The following is a 21,940-nucleotide window of genomic DNA, read 5'->3' on the forward strand; positions in this document are numbered from 1 at the left end:
GCTGCTGTAGTCTTCTTTTTTTATTAATTATTCAAGGGTTGAGGCTTTTGATAGTCGAGATTCTGTTATTTACCTTACTTTACCTTACAAGTTTGAATCATCATGAGTGTGTATGTCTCATGAAGTAGTTGATGAGTCGCCAAGAATGGGGGCGCAATGTCATGCCTCTTCGGTTATTTTTCTGACAACCGGCTAAACAGCTGGAGGTAACAATTGCTCAATTGGGCAAGAACTGCTGTGTCCGGTCAGTTATTCGATTTCGCCGTCACTTTTGGCCGGTATTCGCAACGGTTTACCCCCGCCATTCTCGGTATCCAAGCTGTTTTCGCCGTGACACTAATACCCCACAGAGACCGAGAGCTGTCACCGGACAAATCCGACAATTGAAATCCCGGTTTTCGGGATTGGAAGACTTAATTTAGACGACCGGCGGTACGTACCTCTGGCACGCACACAAGCCCGGCCCGATGATCCCATGTGCCGGTGCCGGCAGGCTCCGCAATCGCCTCTTGCGCCATCCATACAGAGGGGAAAAAAAAAGTCGCGGGGCAACCGTTCTCTCTCGATGGATAAAGTAGCTTTCCGCCTCTGCAGGACCTCAAAGGTTCCAATTCGTCTTACGCAGAGCTCCAAGCACATCAGCTACAGCTAGAAGGCACAGAACACCAACAATGTCCTCCCGCTCACAGCTCTTCCGCGCCCTGAGGGCACCCACCCGCAGCACCAGAAACTGCCTGTCTGCTACAAGGACAAGAGGAGGCCTCGCCGCCGCCGCCGCTGCTCGCACCGCTCAACCCGTCCGATGCATTGCGACCTCAGCCCCGAGGCTCGTCGTCTCTCCGACCCAGCCTTGCCGGGCTAAGCTGACGGCCGAGACCTACCCGGACCTGGAGCGCGACGCCCGCTTCGCCCAGGTCACTCCCGAGCACGTCGCCCGCTTCCGCGAGATCCTGGGCAACAACCCCTCGGCCGTTATCGACGGAGTCACGGATGGAGGCGCTGCCATTGACGAGGCCGACCTCGAGCCCTTCAATGAGGACTGGATGCACAAGTACCGTGGCCAGGCCAGGCTCGTTCTTCGGCCGTCCACCACCGAAGAGGTCAGCGGCATCCTCAAGTACTGCAACGAGCAGCGTCTCGCTGTCGTTCCCCAGGGTGGAAATACGGGACTTGTGGGAGGCTCCATCCCCGTCTTTGATGAGATCGTCATTAGCATGGCCCGTATGAACGAGATCCGCTCCTTTGACGAGGTCAGTGGCTCCCTCGTCGTCGATGCCGGCTGCATCCTCGAGTCCGTCGACTCGTACCTTGCCCAAAGGGGATATATCTTTCCTCTCGACCTTGGCGCCAAGGGGTCGTGCCACGTCGGTGGTAACGTCGCCACCAATGCCGGAGGCCTGCGATTGCTGCGTTATGGCAGCTTGCACGGCACTGTCCTCGGTGTTGAGGCCGTCCTTCCCGACGGTACCGTCATTAACGACCTGTGCACCCTGCGCAAGAACAACACTGGCTACGACGTCAAGCAGCTCTTTATCGGTGCCGAAGGGACTTTGGGCATCATAACAAAGATCGCTATCCAGTGTCCTCAGCGATCCCCAGCGGTGAATGTTGCCGTCTTTGGCATCGAGTCGTATGAGAAGGCTCAGCTCGCCTTCCGTGAGGCAAAGAAGCAGCTGTCCGAGATCCTATCAGCGTTCGAGCTCATGGACGGCCGCAGCCAGAGGATCGTGTCCGAGGTCAAGGGCCAGGAGCACCCCCTCGAGGGCGAGTACCCCTTTTACTGCCTGATTGAAACGAGCGGTTCCAACGGTGAGCACGACTACGCCAAACTCGAGGCTTTCCTCGAGGACGTCATGACTCGTGAGGTGATTGCCGATGGTGTAGTGGCTCAGGACGAGACCCAGCTGCGCAACCTCTGGGGGTGGCGAGAGGGCATCACTGAGTGCCTGGGCCACTGGGGAGGCGTCTACAAGTATGACATCTCGATCCCCCTCACCGACATGTATAGCCTCGTCGAGGACACCAAGGCCCGGATGACTGACGCGGGTCTTTTGGGCGATACCCCTGACCACCCCGTTGTGGCTGTCCTGGGCTACGGCCACATGGGAGATGCCAATCTTCACCTCAACATCCCCGTGCGCCGCTACGACCCTGCTGTCGAAAAGGTCCTCGAGCCCTGGGTGTACGAGTGGATCCAGAAGCGCAACGGCAGCATCAGCGCCGAGCACGGCTTGGGAATAGCCAAGAAGAAGTATATCGGCTACAGCCGAGACGAAACCACCATTGGTCTGATGAAGCAGATCAAGAAGCTCTTTGACCCTGTAAGTCTCCCTTGCTCTCCCTCCTCCTTCAGCCCTAAACCGAACCTGTCGGAGTTTTGCCCCCTCCCATCCTGTTTCTCTGGCGTTAGGGCTGACATCCGCCCCAGAATGGCATCATGAACCCCTACAAGTATATCTGATACCCCGTCTCTTGGCCTCGCACCAAGCGGCAACCCTTCTTACCCACCTCTGCATCTGCATTCTGCGGCTGCAGCGCGGCATGCTGCAGCGGCATCCTCCCTCGCTGGAGGCCTGATTTCCATCTGTAGACTCATGCATCGGGCCCGGCGCACCTGCAATCGTCACCGAGCACACGGCCAAATGGATCCATGATGCGCTCTGCACTGCGACATCGCGTCCAGTCTCTTTCGTCGGACGTGATACTGCATCGTGGCTGTGTGCGTTCGTCCGGCCCGTGGAGTCACCTGTAGATACTGTAGATAGACTCGTCAAGGTAGCCTGCCCTGCGGCAGTCAAATCAAGTATGGTGGCATGGCATCTTGTCACGCAACAAGGATCCGGGTTCGGCCCACTCCCGCGGAACTGTACCGTGATGATCCAGGCACGGGATTGTTCGTCAGAGCTTCGCTGGCCTGGAAGAATGGTCTCGGGAAAGGTGTGTGTGTGTGCGTGTGTATGGTCGCCCGCCGGCGGCCCATGGCGGTGGAAAGAGGCCCAGAAGTGGTACGGAGCCCGACACCATGCTTCTCAACTCAAGCCCCCGCCTCGGGCCACCGTTGACGCCGTGGGCACTTTGTTGTGTGGCTTCTTCAGCTCAATGTCGGTGGTAGCCAACCAGCAGCCATATCGGCCATCCCCTTGCACACCTCCTGGTCAGCCTTATGGGGCTGACGGCGCTAGAAGCACCTTTTCTCCACAGCGCCCCGATGCCCAATGCCGCCGCTATGCCAAAGTTCCCGGGGCATGAAGCCAAGACCATGTGCTTGTTTGGAATCCGTCAACCGATCCAGGCTCCCTAACGTGAGTAGGTGGCCCCTCATCGTCATCCCATGCTCTCAGCCCCGATGCCAGACTGTACCAACGTCAACCACCTCGTCATGCCTGTCATGCCCTGGCCCCTGAGCTGTGCACTCAGTGGATACGTAAGCCACCGTCCCCCAGCCGGCTGGAGTTGGATAGAAGCTCTTGACCCATCTCATTCGCTGTTGGGGGCCGCCCTCATTACCGCACCATGAAACTTTGGCAGGGTAGTTTCCGTGAAGGGAAACATCTTCGTTTCGCTTGGCCGAGCTATCCCCAGGCACGGGAGCCCTCAAGGGGATGTGGGAGATGCTATCCCGTATCTTGTGGAGTGATACACTTTCCCTGGGATGCCTCAGCCAGATGTGAGTCGTCGACTATTTAGTTTCAGCATCGCAGACGGCCTTGCCGAATTCTTGGCCATGCCCCAAGCTCCTCGTCTTTGAACGACTCAGCTCGAACGCACACTGCAACGGTCCTTTTGATCCAGACTCTGCGCATCCAATTCCGACATCCAGACAGCATGGTTGGTGTTCCAGGCAAGTATAAGGGCTGCGAGACTTGCCGAAGGAGGAGAGTCAAGGTTGGTTTGCTGGAAGACTCCTCAGTGGCCTATGTCCAAAGCTGATAAGCAATCAGTGCAGTAATGAGAGGCCATACTGCCAAAAATGTATATCGAGCGGCAGGCAATGTGAAGGGTACGAGAGAGAACGTGTCTTCATCACTGGAACACCCGAGAACAAGGGTAGGGTCGCCTCGCACCCCAAAAAGGGATCTTCGTCCAAAAAACCGAAGGCCTCGGCAGGCGAGAGTTCCTCCAGGCTCAATCTGACACCGCTTCCTCCTCTCGCTTCCGCCTGGGATGACCACACACTTGTGTCGAACCAAGGCGTCGAGTATTCGGTCCTTATCTCCGCATTACACACTGGGCCTCCAACCGTCTTACGGGATAGTTCAGGTCAATATGACTCTGCAGGATTCCACATCATGTGTCCCCCATACACCCCTTTGGAGCTGCAGCAGTCCCTGAGTCAAAGAGACTTTCATGTTAGAGCACAATGCCTGGCGCGTCTGCCTGGCGTCGACGAGCTAGATGACTCGGCAGAGAGCTATTGCATCTTCTTCTTCGAGGTTGGCTCATTGCTCCCGTCAGCCCGTCCCGATCTAAACCTGCTGACACGAGCCAGCACGACTCACCACACACATTTAGCGAGTCTGGACCACATCAGATGTGGAATATGGGTCCAGCTTACTTCAGCCATTTCCCCAACCACCACTACTTTGTTCGAGTGTATCGACCCTTGGCTGTAAGTCCCGATTGGATTGTCTGAATTTTGTCGCTCGTCGTACTGAATGGAATCAAGACTGGTTTCGCTCTCCTGAATCGGCAAGACACATTTGTGTCGGCTCCAGACTGGAAAACCATCCCGTGGCAAAGGCATCCGAAATGTTCTTTGGACCAGTTGTTGGACCTTATTCTCTTCATGCCCACGATATTCGAACAGACGGACCAGGTTGTGCCATTAGAGGCTACTCTCAGTCGACGTTATCGCGCTCAGCAACTTCTTCAGGACTGTCTCTCACTTGAGGGACACTTCGGTGTCTGGCTCCAGTTTGCCGTCCGACCCACTGAAGGATATCCTGCGCCCTACTGGGAAGAGGAGTTGACGAGCCCCGGTGGCTTTATTCCATTTTCCAACTCCTATTCCTTCAGGGATGGAAACACGGGCCTGACTTTCCTGTACTATTGGATGGCACAGATCCTGCTCCACCAGTGTATCGAGAGCCTGCACAGAGCCATCTTTCAGCCGGTCATCGATGCGTACCCCAATATGTGGCCCGACTTGCCACCTGACCTTCAAATCGACATATCGCGGTACCAGCATGGCCGTGTGTTTGCTGCCGATATTTGCCGTGGGCTTGACTCGGTCCTCGACAACACGGTGCAGCCGGATATGCTAATAACACCAATGACGGTAGCAATAGATTTGTACAGAGAAATCAATGCAACCTCGCAGGACGGCCTGATGGAGATAATGTGGCTGGACAACTTTCGCTCGAGACTGGTGGAAAAGGGACAACATGTTGCTGGTGTCCTGCAGAGACAAAGATGGGCCGAAGTTGCGAGCTTTTGACCAAGGAGAAGGTGCTCATACTTGATAGGTTGAAGACTTCATTCCCTCCTCCTTGATCATGTCGAAGAAGAGTCGAAACGCTTCAAACTCCTGCCCCGTGCAAGGAGAAGAGCAGCTGGTCTGCAGGGATATTGATGATTCATGTCGATTGTTGAGTTGCAATATGAAGAAATAGACACTGATAGAACCAGATAATATAAAAAAGAAGGCGATGAGATATAGGCCGGATAGATGACTTCAAAAATTGACAAGAGCCGAGTTGGTTGATAGTGGTTCATATGATGAAACCCAATGAATGGATGAACAAGGCAGGGGCGTTGAGGCAGTGCGTAAAACCGTGCGAGTTTGAACAAAGACAGTACGTCGGCCCCGCCACTACCTTTATCCGGGACCACTCCCCTCGCCAGCACTGGCGCTGGAGCTCCAGCTCTCAGCCTTCCGTAGGTACCAGGCAGGCTGCAGTTCTGACGAAGCTACCCCCAGCGGCTCAACGTCAACATCCACCATCAACCAGACCCAGCGCCAACCCTTCAACTCTCCGCCCTCACTCCCCGAACCGGTGTGTCGAATTCATCCTCCATAAACCTTTCCACCATACGACATATTTCTTCCCAAACCTAAATCATGGCCTCCGGATACGACAGAGCTCTGTCGGGTGAGTACTGACAGTGTTCCCCATTCATGATGCATAGCTAACAACGGGGGCTAGTTTTCAGGTTGGTATCTCTTTACTGGCTTTATTACAGCATTCTAACATATCGCTAGTCCCGATGGACACGTCTTCCAGGTCGAGTATGCTGGAGAAGCTGTGAAGCGAGGTGTGTATTAGACTCTAGGGCGACGGTATTATCATCACGGCTCACACCTCGATAGGAACCTGCGCAGTTGGTGTCAAGGGTACTGATGTTGTGGTGCTGGGATGTGAGAAGCGATCGGCCATGAAGCTGCAAGATACTCGGATCACGCCCTCTAAGATCCAACTCCTCGACAACCACGTCGCCCTGGCCTTCGCTGGCCTCAACGCAGACGCCCGAATCCTCGTCGACAAGGCGCGATTAGAGGCGCAGTCCCACCGTCTCTCAGTTGAGGACCCCGTCACCATTGACTACATCACCAAATACGTCGCCGGTGTGCAGCAACGGTACACCCAGGCTGGTGGTGTGCGGCCATTCGGCATCAGCACCTTGATCGTTGGATTCGATAATGGCAGCAAGGTCCCCCGGCTCTACCAGACCGAACCCTCTGGTATCTACTCCGCATGGTAAGGTTCTTCAAGGCGCAGCATGTGGCCTCATGCTAACTGCGGATTTAGGAAGGCGAACGCTATCGGCCGTTCCAGCAAGACTGTGCGCGAGTTCCTCGAGCGAAACTACAAGGAGGATATGGACCGGGAGGCTACCATTCGACTGGCCATTAAATCCTTGCTCGAGGTCGTCCAGACCGGAGCCAAGAACATCGAGATTGCCTTGATGGCACCTGGCGCTGCCATCGAGACGCTGCCCACGGCTGAGATTGAGGGTTACGTGAAGGAGATTGAGCAGGAGAAGCAGGAGGAGGCTGCCAAGAAGAAGACGGGCAGGACCCCAGGCACTGGAAGTGCGGCTATCCTGACCAGATCTCAGGATGATTCTGCTGCGGAATAGAGGGGAGTTTGGGAAGAAATCGCATAGACCAGGGCATCTAGCCTTCGAACTAGAACCCAGTGCCATTGTATCAACACAATAATGACGGGACGCGTTCTATTAGGCTGTTTTCCCGTGCAAGTGACAAGTCGCTATGAATCCTCAACGCCGTACAATTTTCCATTTCTTATTCTTCACCGATCATCCCAACTTGTCAGCATCCTCGTTCGGGTCGAAGATGGATCTCAAACCTCCCTGCCTCTTCCTGTCGTCCTTGAGCATCTTGCTGTTCATTCGGACATCGTCGCTCTCGATGGACAGGGCAGCCTTGGGGGTCTTGGCCTCGATGATGAAGTGGTTATCGCAGTGGGGGCAGTATTCGTCGGCCTCCTCGAACTCGGTGGCGTCCTTTCGGAAGCACTTCTTGCACTTTTTGCAGGCAAAGGTCATCTCGAAGGTCTGCATAAGAGGGTGGGATTCCTGCTCGGTGTGGCATTCGACGCAGTCAAACCACTTCTTGCCTAGACACGCATGTGTTAGCTTCGAGGGTGTTGTCATATGAAAGCTTGTGGCTTGGTCGTACAGCAAGGCGACCGGACGGCGACTTGGGCGTTGAGAATATGCTTGCTAATGTCATGTAGTTAGAGCCTGTGACTGCAAAATTCTGGGCGCAGCTCGTACCACATGGTGAATACTGTTGAAGGAAGGTTCGGATTTCTCGATAGGCTATAGACAGTATGCGAAAAACAAAAACTCGATTTAAAAGTTCGTAGTGGTATATGGAGGTTTAGTTCGTTCACCGGTAGGTTCAAATAGAAGCCGAGAGACTTTGGCGGGGTCTTCAACTTTTGGGAGCACCTCAGGCCCCTGACCGCGCGCCGCGCTAAAATTTGGGGGTTTCTCCGAGCTGACTCCAGGCAGCGTGATCCCCTTAGTCATCATTCATCATTGAGGCAACACTTCAAGGCTGATTTCAACCCTCTCATCTCTCCAACGCATCTTCCCCAACAACCCACACTCGCTCCTCCACGCAACATCGCCAACCCCGATTCGCGCTGTACGGAAGTCGACAAACATGCCTCCGAAGAGAAAAGCGGGCGGCGCCGTTCAGGGCGGGGCAAAGGTTGGCAGGTCCTCGCGGTTGTCGACACCAGGAGCCGCGACGCCTCGAACCATCGATAGCAATGATGAGAATCTGATGGAGGAGGATGACGCCCCGATCGACGAGGCCCTGGAGCGGGATTTGAATAAGAACATAGACATTTTCTCCCTGGATCGCTACCAGAAGAGACATGCGATTCGGGATCCGCTCCCGCATATTTTTGGCGATCGTGACTTTTCCTACCTGGTTCTCAAAAAGGACCATCAGAACCGCCCTCTCTGGATCGATCCTCAGAAGGGACGCATTATCCTAGAGAGTTTCAACCCTCTTGCCGAGCAAGCCCAGGACTTCCTCATCACCATCGCCGAGCCGCTGTCCCGGCCGACCTTTATGCACGAGTACGCCTTGACGACCCATAGTCTGTACGCTGCCGTCTCCGTCGGCTTGTCGCCAGAAGATATCATCAACACGCTGGATCGATTCCTCAAGACTCCACTGCCAGACGAGATTCGAAACTTCATCACCAGCTGTACTCAGAGTTACGGCAAGGTCAAGCTGGTTCTGAAGAACACAAAGTACTATGTCGAAAGCCCCGATCCCAATATGCTCCAGACTCTCCTCAAGAACCCCAAGATTGGCCCTCTACGTGTTCAGGGAACGGAAGAAATCACCACCACTGTTGCGCCCAAGATCGGTGGTCTCGTTATCCCTGGAACACAGAACGCGGCCGGAGTGAAGCAGGCTAATGGCCTCGGTCAGTCCGGCGAGCAAAAACAAGACGATGCGCCGGCCAAGGAGGGAGATGTCTTTGCCGACCTCAACGAGGAAGATGATGAAGATCAGGAGGTGACACACTCGTTCGAAATCGCCGACAAGGACGTGGAGACTGTGCAGAAGGAATGCCTGAACCTGGGATATCCAGTTCTGGAGGAGTACGATTTCCGACGCGACGAGGTCAACGCCAATTTGGATATCGATCTCAAGCCCGGCACGCAGATTCGACCGTACCAGGAGAAGAGTCTAAGCAAGATGTTCGGAAATGGACGAGCGAAGAGCGGACTCATTGTTTTGCCTTGTGGTGCCGGCAAGACACTTGTGGGCATTACGGCTGCTTGCACGATCAAGAAGGGTGTCATTGTCCTCTGCACGAGTTCCATGTCGGTCGTGCAATGGCGAAATGAATTCCTCAAGTGGTCTAACATCAACCCTGACGATATCGTCGCCTTCACTTCGGATTCCAAGAACAACGTCTTCACTGGAAGCACTGGTATCATTGTCACAACCTACGCCATGGTTACGCAGTCGCGAGCGAGATCTTATGATGCTGAGAAGATGATGAGGTTCCTGACGGGTCGGGAATGGGGTCTGATGCTGTTGGACGAGGTGCACGTCGTCCCCGCCAACATTTTCAGAAAGGTCACGTCGTCGATCAAGACGCATTCGAAGCTAGGTCTCACGGCCACGCTCCTGCGAGAAGATGACAAGATTTCGGATCTGAACTTTTTGATCGGACCTAAGCTCTTCGAGGCCAACTGGATGGAACTGTCCAAGCAGGGCCACATCGCGAGAGTGCAGTGTGCCGAAGTGTGGTGCCCGATGCCTACCGAGTTTTACGACCAATATCTCAAGGCACCCAGCAGGAAGAAGGGCCTTCTCTATATCATGAACCCGCGCAAGTTCCAGGCCTGCCAATACCTCATCAACTACCACGAATCGCGAGGAGACAAAATCATTGTCTTCTCAGACAATGTGTATGCCCTCAAGGCGTACGCCCTCAAGCTACAAAAGGCGTTCATCTACGGTGGTACCGGCCAGGCAGAGCGTCTGCAAGTTTTGGAAAACTTTCAGCACAACCCTAACGTCAACACGCTATTCCTGTCCAAGATTGGCGATACCTCTCTCGACTTGCCCGAGGCAACCTGTCTGATCCAGATTTCCTCGCATTACGGTTCACGTCGTCAGGAAGCGCAGCGACTGGGCCGAATTCTACGAGCCAAGCGAAGAAATGACGAGGGCTTCAATGCCTTTTTCTACTCGCTTGTGTCCAAGGACACACAGGAGATGTACTTCTCATCTAAGCGACAGGCTTTCCTTGTCGATCAAGGATATGCATTCAAGGTGATCACGCAGTTGGCCAACATTGAAAAGACTCCTGGCCTCGCGTTCGCAGACGTGTCAGAACGTCGTGAACTCTTACAAAAGGTGCTCGTTGAGAACGAGAGCATGGAAGAGGACGATCCAAACGACGATCTCTTCCATCAGGGCACCATGGGACGCAAGAAGAAGAAGAAGGGTGCCCGACGAACAGCCGGAACCCTCGGGGAGCTTAGCGGTGGCCAGGACATGGCATACATTGAGCAGAACAAGAAGATGCAGACAGTCAAGCGGAACAAGAAGGACAGCAATGCCTTCTTCAAGAAGATTGGACGAGAGAATGCCAGACGCGCCGCGGCGCAGTAATAGACACACAGTTGGAAACGAGACTACACAAACGGGTACGGGTTGGGCAAACCAAAGATTGACAAGACACAGGTTTCGGGAGAACGGGCATAATGGAGAGATTGGAGAATCGTATAGTAACATCCGCCTCGGAATGTCTTGGAGGCGCAAGGGACGGGGAAGACTCGGCGTTTAGGAAAAAGGAGCGGCACACGGAAGCCCGCTTAGACTGCATCATGTATTCTCATTGTACTCCGTACCAAGCAGATCAAAGAAAAATGACGTTTGAAACCAGGATGATGGGGGTTCCGGCGTGATGTGATGATCATGTTGGAGTTGGTGGGGATATATGATGTGGAAGTATAGTGCCGGCCGGCCAGTAATACGGCGATACCGGAAGGTGGTCAACGACAGACTGTATTGAGTAAGATGGCGCAGTAAAGGGGGTTATCGAGACCTGCAAGCGAGGCATCGCAGGGTGTTGTGTATCACACCACAGGCAGTACTGCGGCACAAACCCATGATGCAGTGCGTGGGTGAGCATTCGCAAAGATGGTGGTGTAGCAACAGCAACGACGGACGTCAAAGGCACCTCAGATGCGATGTGCAGATAGCGTCCCTTCAGCTGTTTTAGAGTCAAAGCCCAGTTGGAGCTGGGACCTTTTAGTGCCGAGTTAGTGAGCCGGGGAGAAAAGCTTGGCGATACTAGGGCTGAGGTTTGGGATGCATCCATCTTGGAACCTCGATAAACACGTGGGCTACACCAACACAGGTGGCTTGATATGCTGTGTTTGATAGTGAGAAGGCGGTGGACATTGAATACCCTGTCGACCCTGGGGTCTAGATTCATGGCTGTTCAATTTCACTCTGTCTCGGAGCTGCTCAAGTTGTCGTCGTCTAGTGCCGTCTCCGGCATCCGTGGCGCTGGGTCCGGCGAGAAGGATCCGTTGTCGTGCAGGACGCTCATGCAAGCGTTCTGGGCGCCTCTTGTCTCAGCTGGTTCGTGGCTGAGAAACATCCATTGGCGAAAACGGCGACGCCGGGAGAGTGGAGGAGGGCCTGCAGGAGGAAAAGAGCGGTGACATCACATCTTGTACCGCCTTCTTGGTGTTTATCTCTGCTGTAGGATGGAATTGCCGCAAGATATCCATCCTGGATGCCGATAATGCTGGAGATGCATGGATGGAAAGACGAATCGTGGCTACGTCAAAGAGCTGTATTTGGGGCGTTAGCTTGCGAACATCCATTGTGCTGCGACAGCCAAACCATTCATCCGAGAAACGGCCCTAATTTCGAACAGGGGGTCCAGGGCTTTTAGCCGTTGGCGTTTTTTTCAGCAGCCCCTTGGCTTGGCTGTTTTGAGCGTAGGCGGTTGAGAATAGTGTTTGCTGCCATTTGGTTCCTCGGGGAGAATATTGCGCTCTTGCGACAATCTCAATCAAGATCTCGTCTTCGGGCCCGGGCTATTGCAACCGTGCCTGCGGTTTCGTCAGGGATGTCTGCTATCTGCGTTGGCTCATGGAAATAGCAATTCAGGCTTGATTGCAGGCTCTGCCATTGGCCCGATAAAGGATTGGCAATGCGACAAGGGCCGCTGCAGGTCTCACTCGACGCACAGGGAGCAATGCGAACACCCCCAGTGAACATCTCGAAGCTGTTGCGCCGCGTTGGCTTGTGTAGATTTCATGGGGCGCCTGCGGGTCTGTGACGTTTTCCAATGGACCGCGTCGGGGTAGTCGGAGACGTGGAAGCAATTTCGTCTCTGTTGGAATACGCTGCTTGGCGTCATCGGATCAGCAGCCATCAGAATCCAAACCAAGATTGCCAATCAGGAAGAGCACACACGTGTCAGTACTGCGGGCGTTTGCAACGGCTTTCTCCTCCCGCCCGGAAACGGACGGTGGTGGGTGAATTGGACATCATGTCAGGCTTGGTAAGTTTGTGAGCTCTCACTTTGCAGTCTCCTTACCGTCCATCTTGTCTCGACCCATCGAGCACAAGACCTCCAGGCTGTCTGTCGTGTCGAGACTGCGGCATGGATCCTGGCCAGGGCCGCTAATAAACACCAGCGCCAGACGACGGTGGGCGGGCATTTACCGGTGCCGGGGAAATCTCCCCGAGAAGTGGTTGATAAGCTCTGCCTCACCTTGAGTTGTCGGATTTTCGCCGCCGCCGGGTCCAAGCCCCATATGTTTGCACTGCATGCATCTACTATCTCGCCAACAACCCCGGCCCCGGCCATGTCAATGCCGCGCGTGCTTGCCTGGTGGGAACCACTCCTTGCTGTGCCTAGATCGCTATGGGCCCAACCCTTGGCCTGGATATCTTGGCCTGCCAGGTTCAGACGGCCGAATGCTTCTGGATCTGACTCTGTCTCTCGCCCCTTGCCGCCCAAGACCCGACACCTTGCTTCGCTTTGGTCGTCGAGGTTGCCGTGGTATGCATGGATATCCAAGTCCTTTGACCAGCAGCGGCCGTCAGTGACGCCCTCGTGCCTCGATGGCGGATCCCGAGTCGCCGTCTTTGTCTCCGTCTGCGCCGTTGGGTGCTCTTGGCTGTGTTTTGTGTTTGGCTCCCGTTTTGTAGCGTCGAGGTAATCAGGTATATGCGTTGTTGAGGACCGGAGGTGGGTTTGCTCGTTTCCCACAAGAATTTTCTTTGATCGATCGAAGCCAACCTAATATTAGACTGGAAGGGATCGCTCCGTTGCCTCTTGCCGTTTATCTACCTCTACCTACCTGAGGTAACTCCATTGTCCCCTTTCCAGGTTCCTTCCTCCTCTCCTTCCTTTATCAACAACGTGGGCAGACTCTGATGTGAACTCAACCTTCACAACATCACACCTTGAATCTTTTCCATTCCACCTTTAAACCTCCATCACCAATCCTCACCTCTTTCCGTGAATCCCTTCCCAATTAAACATGCTCCTCCTCGAGAAACTTCAGCGCCTCGTGTCCTCGGTCTGGGCACTCCTCTCCTAGCCTAGCTCCTCGACTAGACTCTAGTCGCCGCACCTGGTTCCATCTCTCACAGCCACCACCATTTTATTTACCCTTTACGACCACCATCAACCGAACTGGCCAGTCGCAGTCCCTCAGAGACTCACCCGTCATCTCGTGATTCACTGCACGAAGTTCCCCTTCTACCCGCTCGTCTCCGCCTTGGCAAAAAACCTTGTTACTGGTGTAAATCACCAGTCTCCTCTCCTGCGCCTGCGCCCCTCCGTCAGAGACCCTCTTGCGCCATACATAGCCGTCGCCATGGCTGTCCTTCCTTAGCCTGAAGCTCGGCGGCCAAGCAAGCGATCCTTGATCCCAAATATCCTGGGCGATCCTCTTCACAAGCTCCCCCCTGTTTTCTTCCTTTCTCCCATTGCTCACCATCAACCAACCCTTCCACTGGTTATTCTTCTCCCTTCACCTCACGAGAGATGCTAGACGGGGCGCGCGCCTCTTTTTGGGCGCAGCTCAAAGCTGTCAAGCCTCCGTTTGTTTCCAAGAAGCCGCATTTCAATTTCATTTCAGTCCATTGTAAGTCCAATCCTCGCTCGGCCACTGACATGCATCCCCCACGTGGGAGTGCGTTTCTTGTGTTCCCATCCCCCGGCACTTGACATCGAATGCCAAGTCTCTCTGTCTAACCACTTGACGAATTACAGATACGTGGATTATTGGTGCAACCTTGATTGCTTCCATTGCCATCTACGCTGCAGGCCGCGGCACCACCGAATATGTCGACGCCCTCATGTTCGCCAGCGGTGCCAATACCCAGGCCGGTCTCAATCCTATCGATGTTAACCTCTTGAACACCTTCCAACAGGTGGTCGTCTACATCTTCACCATCACATCCAATCCGATCACGCTCCATACCTCGGTCGTATTTCTGCGTCTCTATTGGTTTGAAAAGAGATTCCAAGGCTGGGTCACGGATGCCAGACAACGTCGCACCACCATCTCCAAATCAAAGTCTCGCGCGCGTAGCGAGGTCCGTCAGGCCGAGGAGGGAGTCAATGGCCGACATATCACTGTCGTGCCTCACCAGGGCCGACCACCGCGCATTACCAACGACGGAATCTTACTCGACGGGGACGCGATGATCCAGTCCCAGGCCATTGAGGACGATGACGACGATGACCACATGCCGCCTAAGCCACCACCAGCCAGTAGCGACGAGAGCGATACAGCAACCGTCTCAGCCGGGCGGTCCAATAGCATGGAGCTGAGCCCTCTGGAGAAGCCCGATCAGGCATTCGAGGAGGACAGGGATAAACGCATGGAGGGGCCGGGCCAGCCGCAGAATGCGCCCACGGGAATCACATTCGCTGAGACAGTCAAGAGAAGCGACGGCATCGACGACGAGCTTACCAAATTTCCTCGGAGGACCCATGCCGAGCACATTGCCATCCTGGAGCGCCAAAGAAACCAGGACAATGAGGTTTTGCGAATTCCCGGTCCGCGTGAGACCGAGAGAGGCATGGGACCGCGACGACTTGATGACGGTGATGCACGAGACGGAGACGACGATACCATTGCCATGACACACACGAGGGACTCACGGCAAGATCAAGCAACTATCGACTCGAGGCCCCCGCGCGACCGCAGACCAACCATTGTCATTGCTGAGCCTGAACGTCCCATCAGGGAGGAGCTGGCCGACGATGCCAAGGCTGTTGGTGGCACTCTTGATTCTCTCAGGTTCCGCAAGCCTAGAATTTTCAACCGCGGCCAAAAGCAGGTCCATGAAGACCATGAAAGCGGCGGACCTGTGCGCGCTTTTCGGACTCGTACATTGGATACCATCAAGTCAGCCTGGTCCAATGATCACACCAAGGACATGCCGTACCTGAGTTATACACCGACTATGGGTCGCAACTCTAACTTTGTGGGCCTAACTCTTGAACAACGAGAGGAATTGGGTGGAATTGAGTACCGGTCTTTGAGGACCCTAGCTCTGATCTTGCTCTGCTACTTCTGGGGATTTCAGCTTATTGCTGTAACCTTTCTGCTCCCCTTTATTCTTCACAACGACCACTACGGCAAAATCGTCGAAGACGAGGCCATCTCAAGGACCTGGTGGGGTATCTGGACCGCCAACTCGGCTTTCAACGATCTAGGTCTTACCTTGACTCCAGACAGCATGAACTCGTTCAACACCTCGGAGTACACCATGATGATTATGTGGTTCTTCATCATCATTGGCAATACTGGCTTCCCCGTCATGCTGCGGTTCATCATCTGGGTTCTGGCTCAGATTGTGCCCAAGGGCACAGGTCTCTGGGAGGAGCTGAGATTCCTCCTCGACCACCCTCGCCGATGCTTTACTCTGCTATTCCCCTCGAGCGCCAACTGGTGGCTTTTTTGGATTCTGGTCGCTTTGAACGCCATCGACCTGTTGTTCTTTGTCATCTTGGATGTATGTCATTTTTAACCCAGGTTTCTGTTGATCTAGCTAACTTCAGCCTAGCTCAATTCTGGCCCCGTCGCCCAACTACCAGTACATACACGCATCGCCGACGGTCTCTTCCAAGCCGCAGCTACTCGAACTGCTGGCTTCTCTTGTTTCAGCATGTCGGACCTCCACCCAGCAATGCCAGTCTTGTACATGATCATGATGTACATTTCCATTTTCCCGATTGCTATATCTATCCGCCGAACCAACGTGTATGAGGAAAAGTCACTGGGCGTTTACGGCAACAAGCGGGACGAAGACGATGAGACAGACTCGCCCAGTGCGCTCAACTATGTCGGCACTCACTTGCGACGCCAACTGTCATTCGATTTGTGGTATGTCTTTGTGGGCTTCTTCCTTCTCGCCATCACGGAGGGCACCAGCCTCAAGGAAAAGAAGTTCAACTCGTTTGATATCCTCTTTGAGGTGGTCAGCGCTTACGGCACCGTCGGCCTGAGCATTGGCGTACCCAATGTGAACGCCTCGCTTTGTTCCCAGTTCACCGTTGTTGGAAAGCTTATCATCATCGCCATGCAAATCCGTGGTCGTCACCGTGGGTTGCCATACGGTCTGGACCGTGCGGTACTGCTCCCTAGCGAATCTCGTTTCCAGAAGGAAGCCGAAGAAAACCAGCCGATTCTGATCCGGACCCGGACGAACGCCTCGATTGGAACTGCTTCCGGAGTCGAGCCCCAGGCCGGCCTTGGTGCTTCTGGTCGACGAGGCAGTTTCGGTCGCGTCAAGGAGCGAGCGAATAGCCGCATCATCTCGCAGTTCCTATTCCCGGGACCTGTCATTAGCAGTGATGAGATTCATGGGCATAAACGCACTACGTCCAATACATCTCAAAACATGGCACGAGTCTTTCCTCGAGCCAATACTGAGCCGGCTTACGACGAGGAAAAGGACCAGGTCCCTCCGTTACAGACCATCCAGTCCCATCACCACCACCATCCACAGCCTCGTCGGGCAGACACGACCCCAATGCTCTAAGCCAGACGCGAAAAGAGCCTGCTACAGTGGAGGAAGCAAGACATGCATTCCCCCTATCATGACCTCGAGAACTGGTGTCTTGTCACTTTCAGAGGTCGACATTACTTTCAAAAACTTAAACGGTTACAAAACCAGCCACATATTTACGAACTAAGCATTCTCCAGTTGAAAAGCAATTTTGGATGTTACAGGAAGGATCATGGCGTCTACAATGGGATTACAGGATTAGATTATGGGACCTGGGAAGGTGGTTTTAAAGCGCAAGCTTGTCTTTTGCCCGGATTGAGCGAGGTTTCATGTTTCTTATTGCCCGCACACACCACCACCGCGACGCGGTCCGGTCGGTTACGTGGATTTACATGGGCGTCTTTGTCTAGCGCGGCGCGGCCTAGAAGGTCATGACGATTTCGGGTTGTCTGGTGTTGTTAGGGAACTATCTATTACACTCTACCTAGGTACACGGATGTCAGCATGGAATAGAACGGCAGTTTCAGAGGAAATTGAAACCGCCACAGGCGCAACCCTGTTGATTTGACTTTTGAATTCAAGAAGCTTTCATCATAGTGATTATGTATATTAAGACGCCTCTCCGCTAGTCCAGTCGCGTTCTAAACAAGAATACCGGTTTGGTTCTGTGTTATTACAAAGGAAAAGCCCCAGACAACTCTCTGTTGCCCAAAATGAAGGTATTACATCCAGGGGCTATCAATATCTAAATAAGGTAGGTAAGGTAGTCTATGATGCATTCTGTCTATCCCATCACTTGGTCTCAAACGCCCCAAGGTCCTTCAGTGCGCCGGCTAAACGGCGATAATCTCGCAACAGGTCGAGCACTTCGCCAAGTCTGAGCTCACCAGGAGTCTGTATCTCCATGAACCGTTTATTAGGCGGTGCAATCTTGGGGATCTCCTTTGGCGGGAGGGCCGCGGCAATGTCGGGGAACGCCTGGACAACTCATCAGTATGGGAACATAATGAAACAGCATCTGCTGTAATAGCTAGAGTAACTCACGGTTCCCAAATCCCCACCATCCGCAGGTTTGGGCACCTCCTTGGCCGCCGGTGTGGCCGCCGGTGTAGTCGGCGTTGAGGATGCGTTGCGGCCAAACCCACGGATCATGCTAATACTCGGGAGTCGAGCCATGGGGTTGAATGTGTTCCCCAGGTTACGCATCTGCTCTAGGACAGCGGGATTCTGCCCGGGGCTTGGTTGAGGAGCAGCCTTGGTCTCCTCGGAAGAGAACAGGACCTTCTTTGAAGAACTGACGCTGCGGCCACTGCGTGTACTATCGGTGCTCCTATCACGACGACCTCCAATTAAGTTGAGCATCCGATCTTCTCGCTGCGTCGGACGTTTCAGGGGATCGGCATCATCAGGCCCAAGCAGTGTGTTGATTCCACTAGTATCCTCCTCGTCTGGTGATGGAGTGCTGACCAGCTTGCGAGCATCGTCCAGTGTTTTCGGTACCAGAATGGACTCTCTGGGGCTATCCTGATGTTCCCGTAACTTGCCAACCAAGAACTTGTAACTGTCGCCCAAGCTGTTGGAGATGTTCTTCAGACTTTGGTCCGCAGAGCTAAAGACAGCATCACTGGCAGCGCCAAACGCTTGTGCAGGGGCATTGACGAGGTCGCTCAGCCGGCGGTTGCGCAGATTAGTAGATGCTTTAAGTGCGGAAGGGGTTGGTTTCGTTGCGGCAGCATTCGTCTTGTTTGTTTCTGGGTCGCTTGGAGATGCAGCGGCTGGTCCCTGGGGATACGCAGGTGGAAACGTCTCTGATCTGGGGCTGGAACTGCTCTTGGCTGGACCGGAAAGCTGCTCATCCGCCCTGAGAGTTGCCAAATCCACGGTCTCCAGAAAACTAATTGCAGCCTCGAGATTTGTCAAACAGTATGCAGCCTCGCCCGTCAGCTTTGGCTCCCATCGAAAGTTTTGTACAAAGTGTACATCGCTAATAACGTGGAGGTTCTCGGGCGGCAGAGTGATAAGGGTGTAAATGAGCATGGGCATGATCTCGTCGGCAGAAGCGGAGGGATGGAAGTGAGCGAGGGTGTCAACGATACTCCTGTGGGCAGCCTTGAGATGGTTGAGCTTTCCAAGAGGGTATCTCTTTTGGCTCATCATGACCAGGTCTCTCCTGGCAGGCTCCAGCTTCTCCTTAATGTCCTCTTCCGTAGGTCCAGTCGTTTCGCCAGATGCAACCGCCACCTCGTTGAGATTGATACCCAGATCAGCAGGACCAATCCCAACCAGCGCCAGAGCAGCAGTCTTTGAGCGCAGTTTATCGTCCTGGGCCTCATCTTGTGTGCTTCGGTGTTGGTAAATCTTATCGTATATGCCTTCGCACAATCGGCGTTCCACGGCCTCCTCCAATAGCACCCTCTTGGCTTCGAGAGCCTTTCTTGCTCGCTTTCGTTGTGCTAGTTCGTCGGCGGTAATCATTTGCTGCTCGGCTTCTGATTTCGCCTTCTCCTTGACGTTGAGCGCACTAGCTCTGGATCGTAATCGGCTGGCGGCCGAGGATATGGAGGACGATGAGGGCGTGGGAGAGACATCGCGACTCTGCCTGGATGCAAGGGCATTGATGTGTGTGTTGATGTTTGACGACGCCTGGCTGTAGAACTCTTGAAACTTCTGCGAGAGTCGTTCGATGTTAGGAGGAGTGGGATGGACCTTGGCATTTAAGGAATCGATGAAGCTATCCATAGCTTAGCAATAGGGTCACAAGAGCCTATAAATCACACTGTACCTGTCGGTCAAGGTAATGAGCTCAATGGGGAGTATGTCAAGCTCAACCGAGGCGCGGCCAATCTCGAGGCCATCGTCGGTGTCATCGTGGTCGCCAGATTCGAAGGCATCAGGGGATCCACTCGGAGACGCATTGGCAATGGTATGCGCCCTCTTGGGGACCTGGAGATGATCGTCGCCATCGGAAGCAGGGGTCTTGGGGACCTGAGAGAATGTTGAAGTGCGGGGGGCGGAAGGTCGAGCTGAAGCTCCGTCGGAGGGGCTACGGGAAGCCATGAATCGTTGACCCGAGCTGTATACGATCATGATGAGCTTATGGAAGATTGCATAGGCGGTCGAGGTGGTGCGTGTGGGTGTAAGTAGAAAGGAGAGAGGTTGTCCAGGTTGCTCAGAGACGTCGAATACATACCGCAAACGTTAGCAGGCTGAGGGGAAGGATGCACCGCGAATGTGAATGATGCAAGAGACAGCGTGTCTCAAAGTCAAAACAGCCCCGTGAGGAGGTTCTGGGTAAGAGGCACCAAGCGTGAAGTATGGAGAAGGTAACAATAAGACAAAGAGGGAGCTCGCAGTAAACGAATGTCGAGAATAGATGCTATATTGGGAAAGGGGATGAAGATGAAGTTGTCTATATTGGTACGTATGCGATGACGATGGATAAGGAACGTCAGGTCACGATAAGAGCTGGCGATAACCCCCCCGGCAAAGCAAGCAAGCATCGCGTGCCTAGATAGGTCGATTGGCTTGCATGAGAAGAGTGGAGAGGCCGTGATGGGGGCCAGGTAAAGCCACCGTGAATCATCAAGCCACAGAGCCCAAGCCACGAAGAGGCGGCGCCACATATTACCAGCCACATCCACATCATTCACAACCATGGCAACTTTCGGTGATTGCCTCACCTTTACCGGCTATATCCTCGGTTGAGCCAAGGTCAATATTGGTGTACAGCGGTATTGCATATCGATAACCGTGGCTTCGGTATTGTGTGGATTCCAATGCCGTTCGATTTTTGCAGTACAAAAGCCGGAAGTCCTAAAACTAACGTGATCTAGGTCAAGCCGTGGTGCTTAAAAACCCTCGGGTCTCGTCGAATCTTTCCACTTCGGACCGCCTCCAGGAGCATACCTCCAATCGGCTCTAACCGGTCTCCCACTACATAGTCATACTACCCTCCGTCTAGAGGAACTTACTGAGAAGAAAGAGGAGAAAGGTGACTCCATCGGGTGACCCCAATTCTGCTCGTCCATGCATGGAGAGTCCCTGCATTGGGTCCTCGTGTTGCGTTGGTGATGTTGGAGTCCAGTCCAGAATCTTTTCATGATTTCCGATAATGTGACGTGTTAACTTTATCGTAAAGCCAAGCACAACCATAGCTTCTCTTCGAATCAACAATGTCCATCTCAACTGCACAGCACAGCCCAGCTCTTGACCCAAGTTACCTCTCCACTTACACCGGAGCCGACGTGTAGGATTGCCGATGATGACCTTCCCCTTCACCTTCCCCACAGCCCGAGCGCGCTAACTAATCTACCCCGCAAAATCGAGCACCCAAAAGTCGGCTCGGGAGCGGAGCCTATCATACTGAGAACTCCAAAACCCTTGACATGGAGGAGGCATCGTGAGGGCGAATCGCCCTTGTAAAGATTCAAGGGTTGTTGAAGGGGTCCCCAGCACCCCCCCAAGGATCGTGGCAGGTCCATGTGCCTTCTATTTCTTCCCTTCACCCAGTCTTCCATCCATCCTGTCGGGACATGCCGGTACTTGTTTGTGCTTCTGTTTCTTGCTGGCTGCCATTAGTTCTCACTGGTGACATCCTCAACTTCCCTTCTGTCCAGAAAACCGTGGCTGAATTATCACACCACTAAATATAAACAATGGCCTCACTGTAAATAGCCTCTGCTGTGCCTCCGCCGTGAAGGTAGTGCTTCTCTAAGCTTACAGCACCCTTGTGCGGGGTCCCCACGCGCAAGACCCCTTGACGCTTCGTGGCAAGGATGGGCGTGATAGTCGATAGTTCTTCCGCCTTGGGCAATTACTTGAGCATGAAACGTCACTGGCTGCGATCGGCTAAGCTGCCCAGCCAAACCCACACACCGCGCGCGCGCCTCCAGGTCTAGTTCACCGGGGAAGTTGGAGAACCGAGCTGCGCCG

At 54.0% G+C, this 21,940-nt stretch overlaps 6 protein-coding genes and 1 pseudogene across 7 annotated transcripts, besides 1 other annotated feature; 5 read left to right on the forward strand and 2 right to left on the reverse strand.

The window, feature by feature from the left end:
- The first annotated feature begins 644 nt into the window (after window positions 1-644).
- NCS54_00584500 lies at window positions 645-2,461 on the forward strand (annotated as a pseudogene). The gene is made up of 2 exons: window positions 645-2,321; window positions 2,429-2,461.
- Window positions 645-2,461: a sequence feature.
- A 1,150-nt stretch (window positions 2,462-3,611) lies between these two features.
- NCS54_00584600 (Hypothetical protein) lies at window positions 3,612-5,437 on the forward strand (the record flags this gene model as incomplete). The annotated part of the gene is made up of 5 exons (XM_053151330.1): window positions 3,612-3,667; window positions 3,735-3,885; window positions 3,942-4,433; window positions 4,490-4,609; window positions 4,667-5,437. The coding sequence occupies 5 exons, from the start codon at window positions 3,612-3,614 to the stop codon at window positions 5,435-5,437; spliced, it is 1,590 nt and encodes a 529-aa protein (XP_053007305.1).
- Window positions 5,438-6,061: 624 nt separating this feature from the next.
- On the forward strand, window positions 6,062-7,080 carry NCS54_00584700 (Proteasome subunit alpha type; the record flags this gene model as incomplete). The annotated part of the gene is made up of 5 exons (XM_053151331.1): window positions 6,062-6,092; window positions 6,147-6,153; window positions 6,203-6,255; window positions 6,311-6,698; window positions 6,750-7,080. The coding sequence occupies 5 exons, from the start codon at window positions 6,062-6,064 to the stop codon at window positions 7,078-7,080; spliced, it is 810 nt and encodes a 269-aa protein (XP_053007306.1).
- A 180-nt stretch (window positions 7,081-7,260) lies between these two features.
- NCS54_00584800 (CHY-type domain-containing protein) lies at window positions 7,261-7,892 on the reverse strand (the record flags this gene model as incomplete). Its single annotated transcript, XM_053151332.1, has 3 exons — window positions 7,741-7,892; window positions 7,643-7,686; window positions 7,261-7,580 (listed from the first exon to the last, which is right to left on the reverse strand). The coding sequence occupies exons 1-3, from the start codon at window positions 7,743-7,745 to the stop codon at window positions 7,261-7,263; spliced, it is 369 nt and encodes a 122-aa protein (XP_053007307.1). The 5' UTR covers window positions 7,746-7,892.
- A 242-nt stretch (window positions 7,893-8,134) lies between these two features.
- NCS54_00584900 (DNA helicase) lies at window positions 8,135-10,621 on the forward strand (the record flags this gene model as incomplete). Its single annotated transcript, XM_053151333.1, has 1 exon — window positions 8,135-10,621. One exon carries the CDS (start codon window positions 8,135-8,137, stop codon window positions 10,619-10,621), a length of 2,487 nt encoding a protein of 828 aa, XP_053007308.1.
- Window positions 10,622-14,030: 3,409 nt separating this feature from the next.
- NCS54_00585000 (Potassium transport protein) lies at window positions 14,031-17,041 on the forward strand (the record flags this gene model as incomplete). Its single annotated transcript, XM_053151334.1, has 3 exons — window positions 14,031-14,130; window positions 14,259-16,012; window positions 16,064-17,041. 3 exons carry the CDS (start codon window positions 14,031-14,033, stop codon window positions 17,039-17,041), a joined length of 2,832 nt encoding a protein of 943 aa, XP_053007309.1.
- Window positions 17,042-17,800: 759 nt separating this feature from the next.
- On the reverse strand, window positions 17,801-20,095 carry NCS54_00585100 (VPS9 domain-containing protein; the record flags this gene model as incomplete). Its single annotated transcript, XM_053151335.1, has 3 exons — window positions 17,801-17,986; window positions 18,053-19,739; window positions 19,791-20,095. 3 exons carry the CDS (start codon window positions 20,093-20,095, stop codon window positions 17,801-17,803), a joined length of 2,178 nt encoding a protein of 725 aa, XP_053007310.1.
- Window positions 20,096-21,940: the final 1,845 nt, after the last annotated feature.

This window comes from Fusarium falciforme, chromosome 4 (assembly GCF_026873545.1).
Source record: "Fusarium falciforme chromosome 4, complete sequence".
NCBI lineage: Eukaryota > Fungi > Ascomycota > Sordariomycetes > Hypocreales > Nectriaceae > Fusarium > Fusarium falciforme.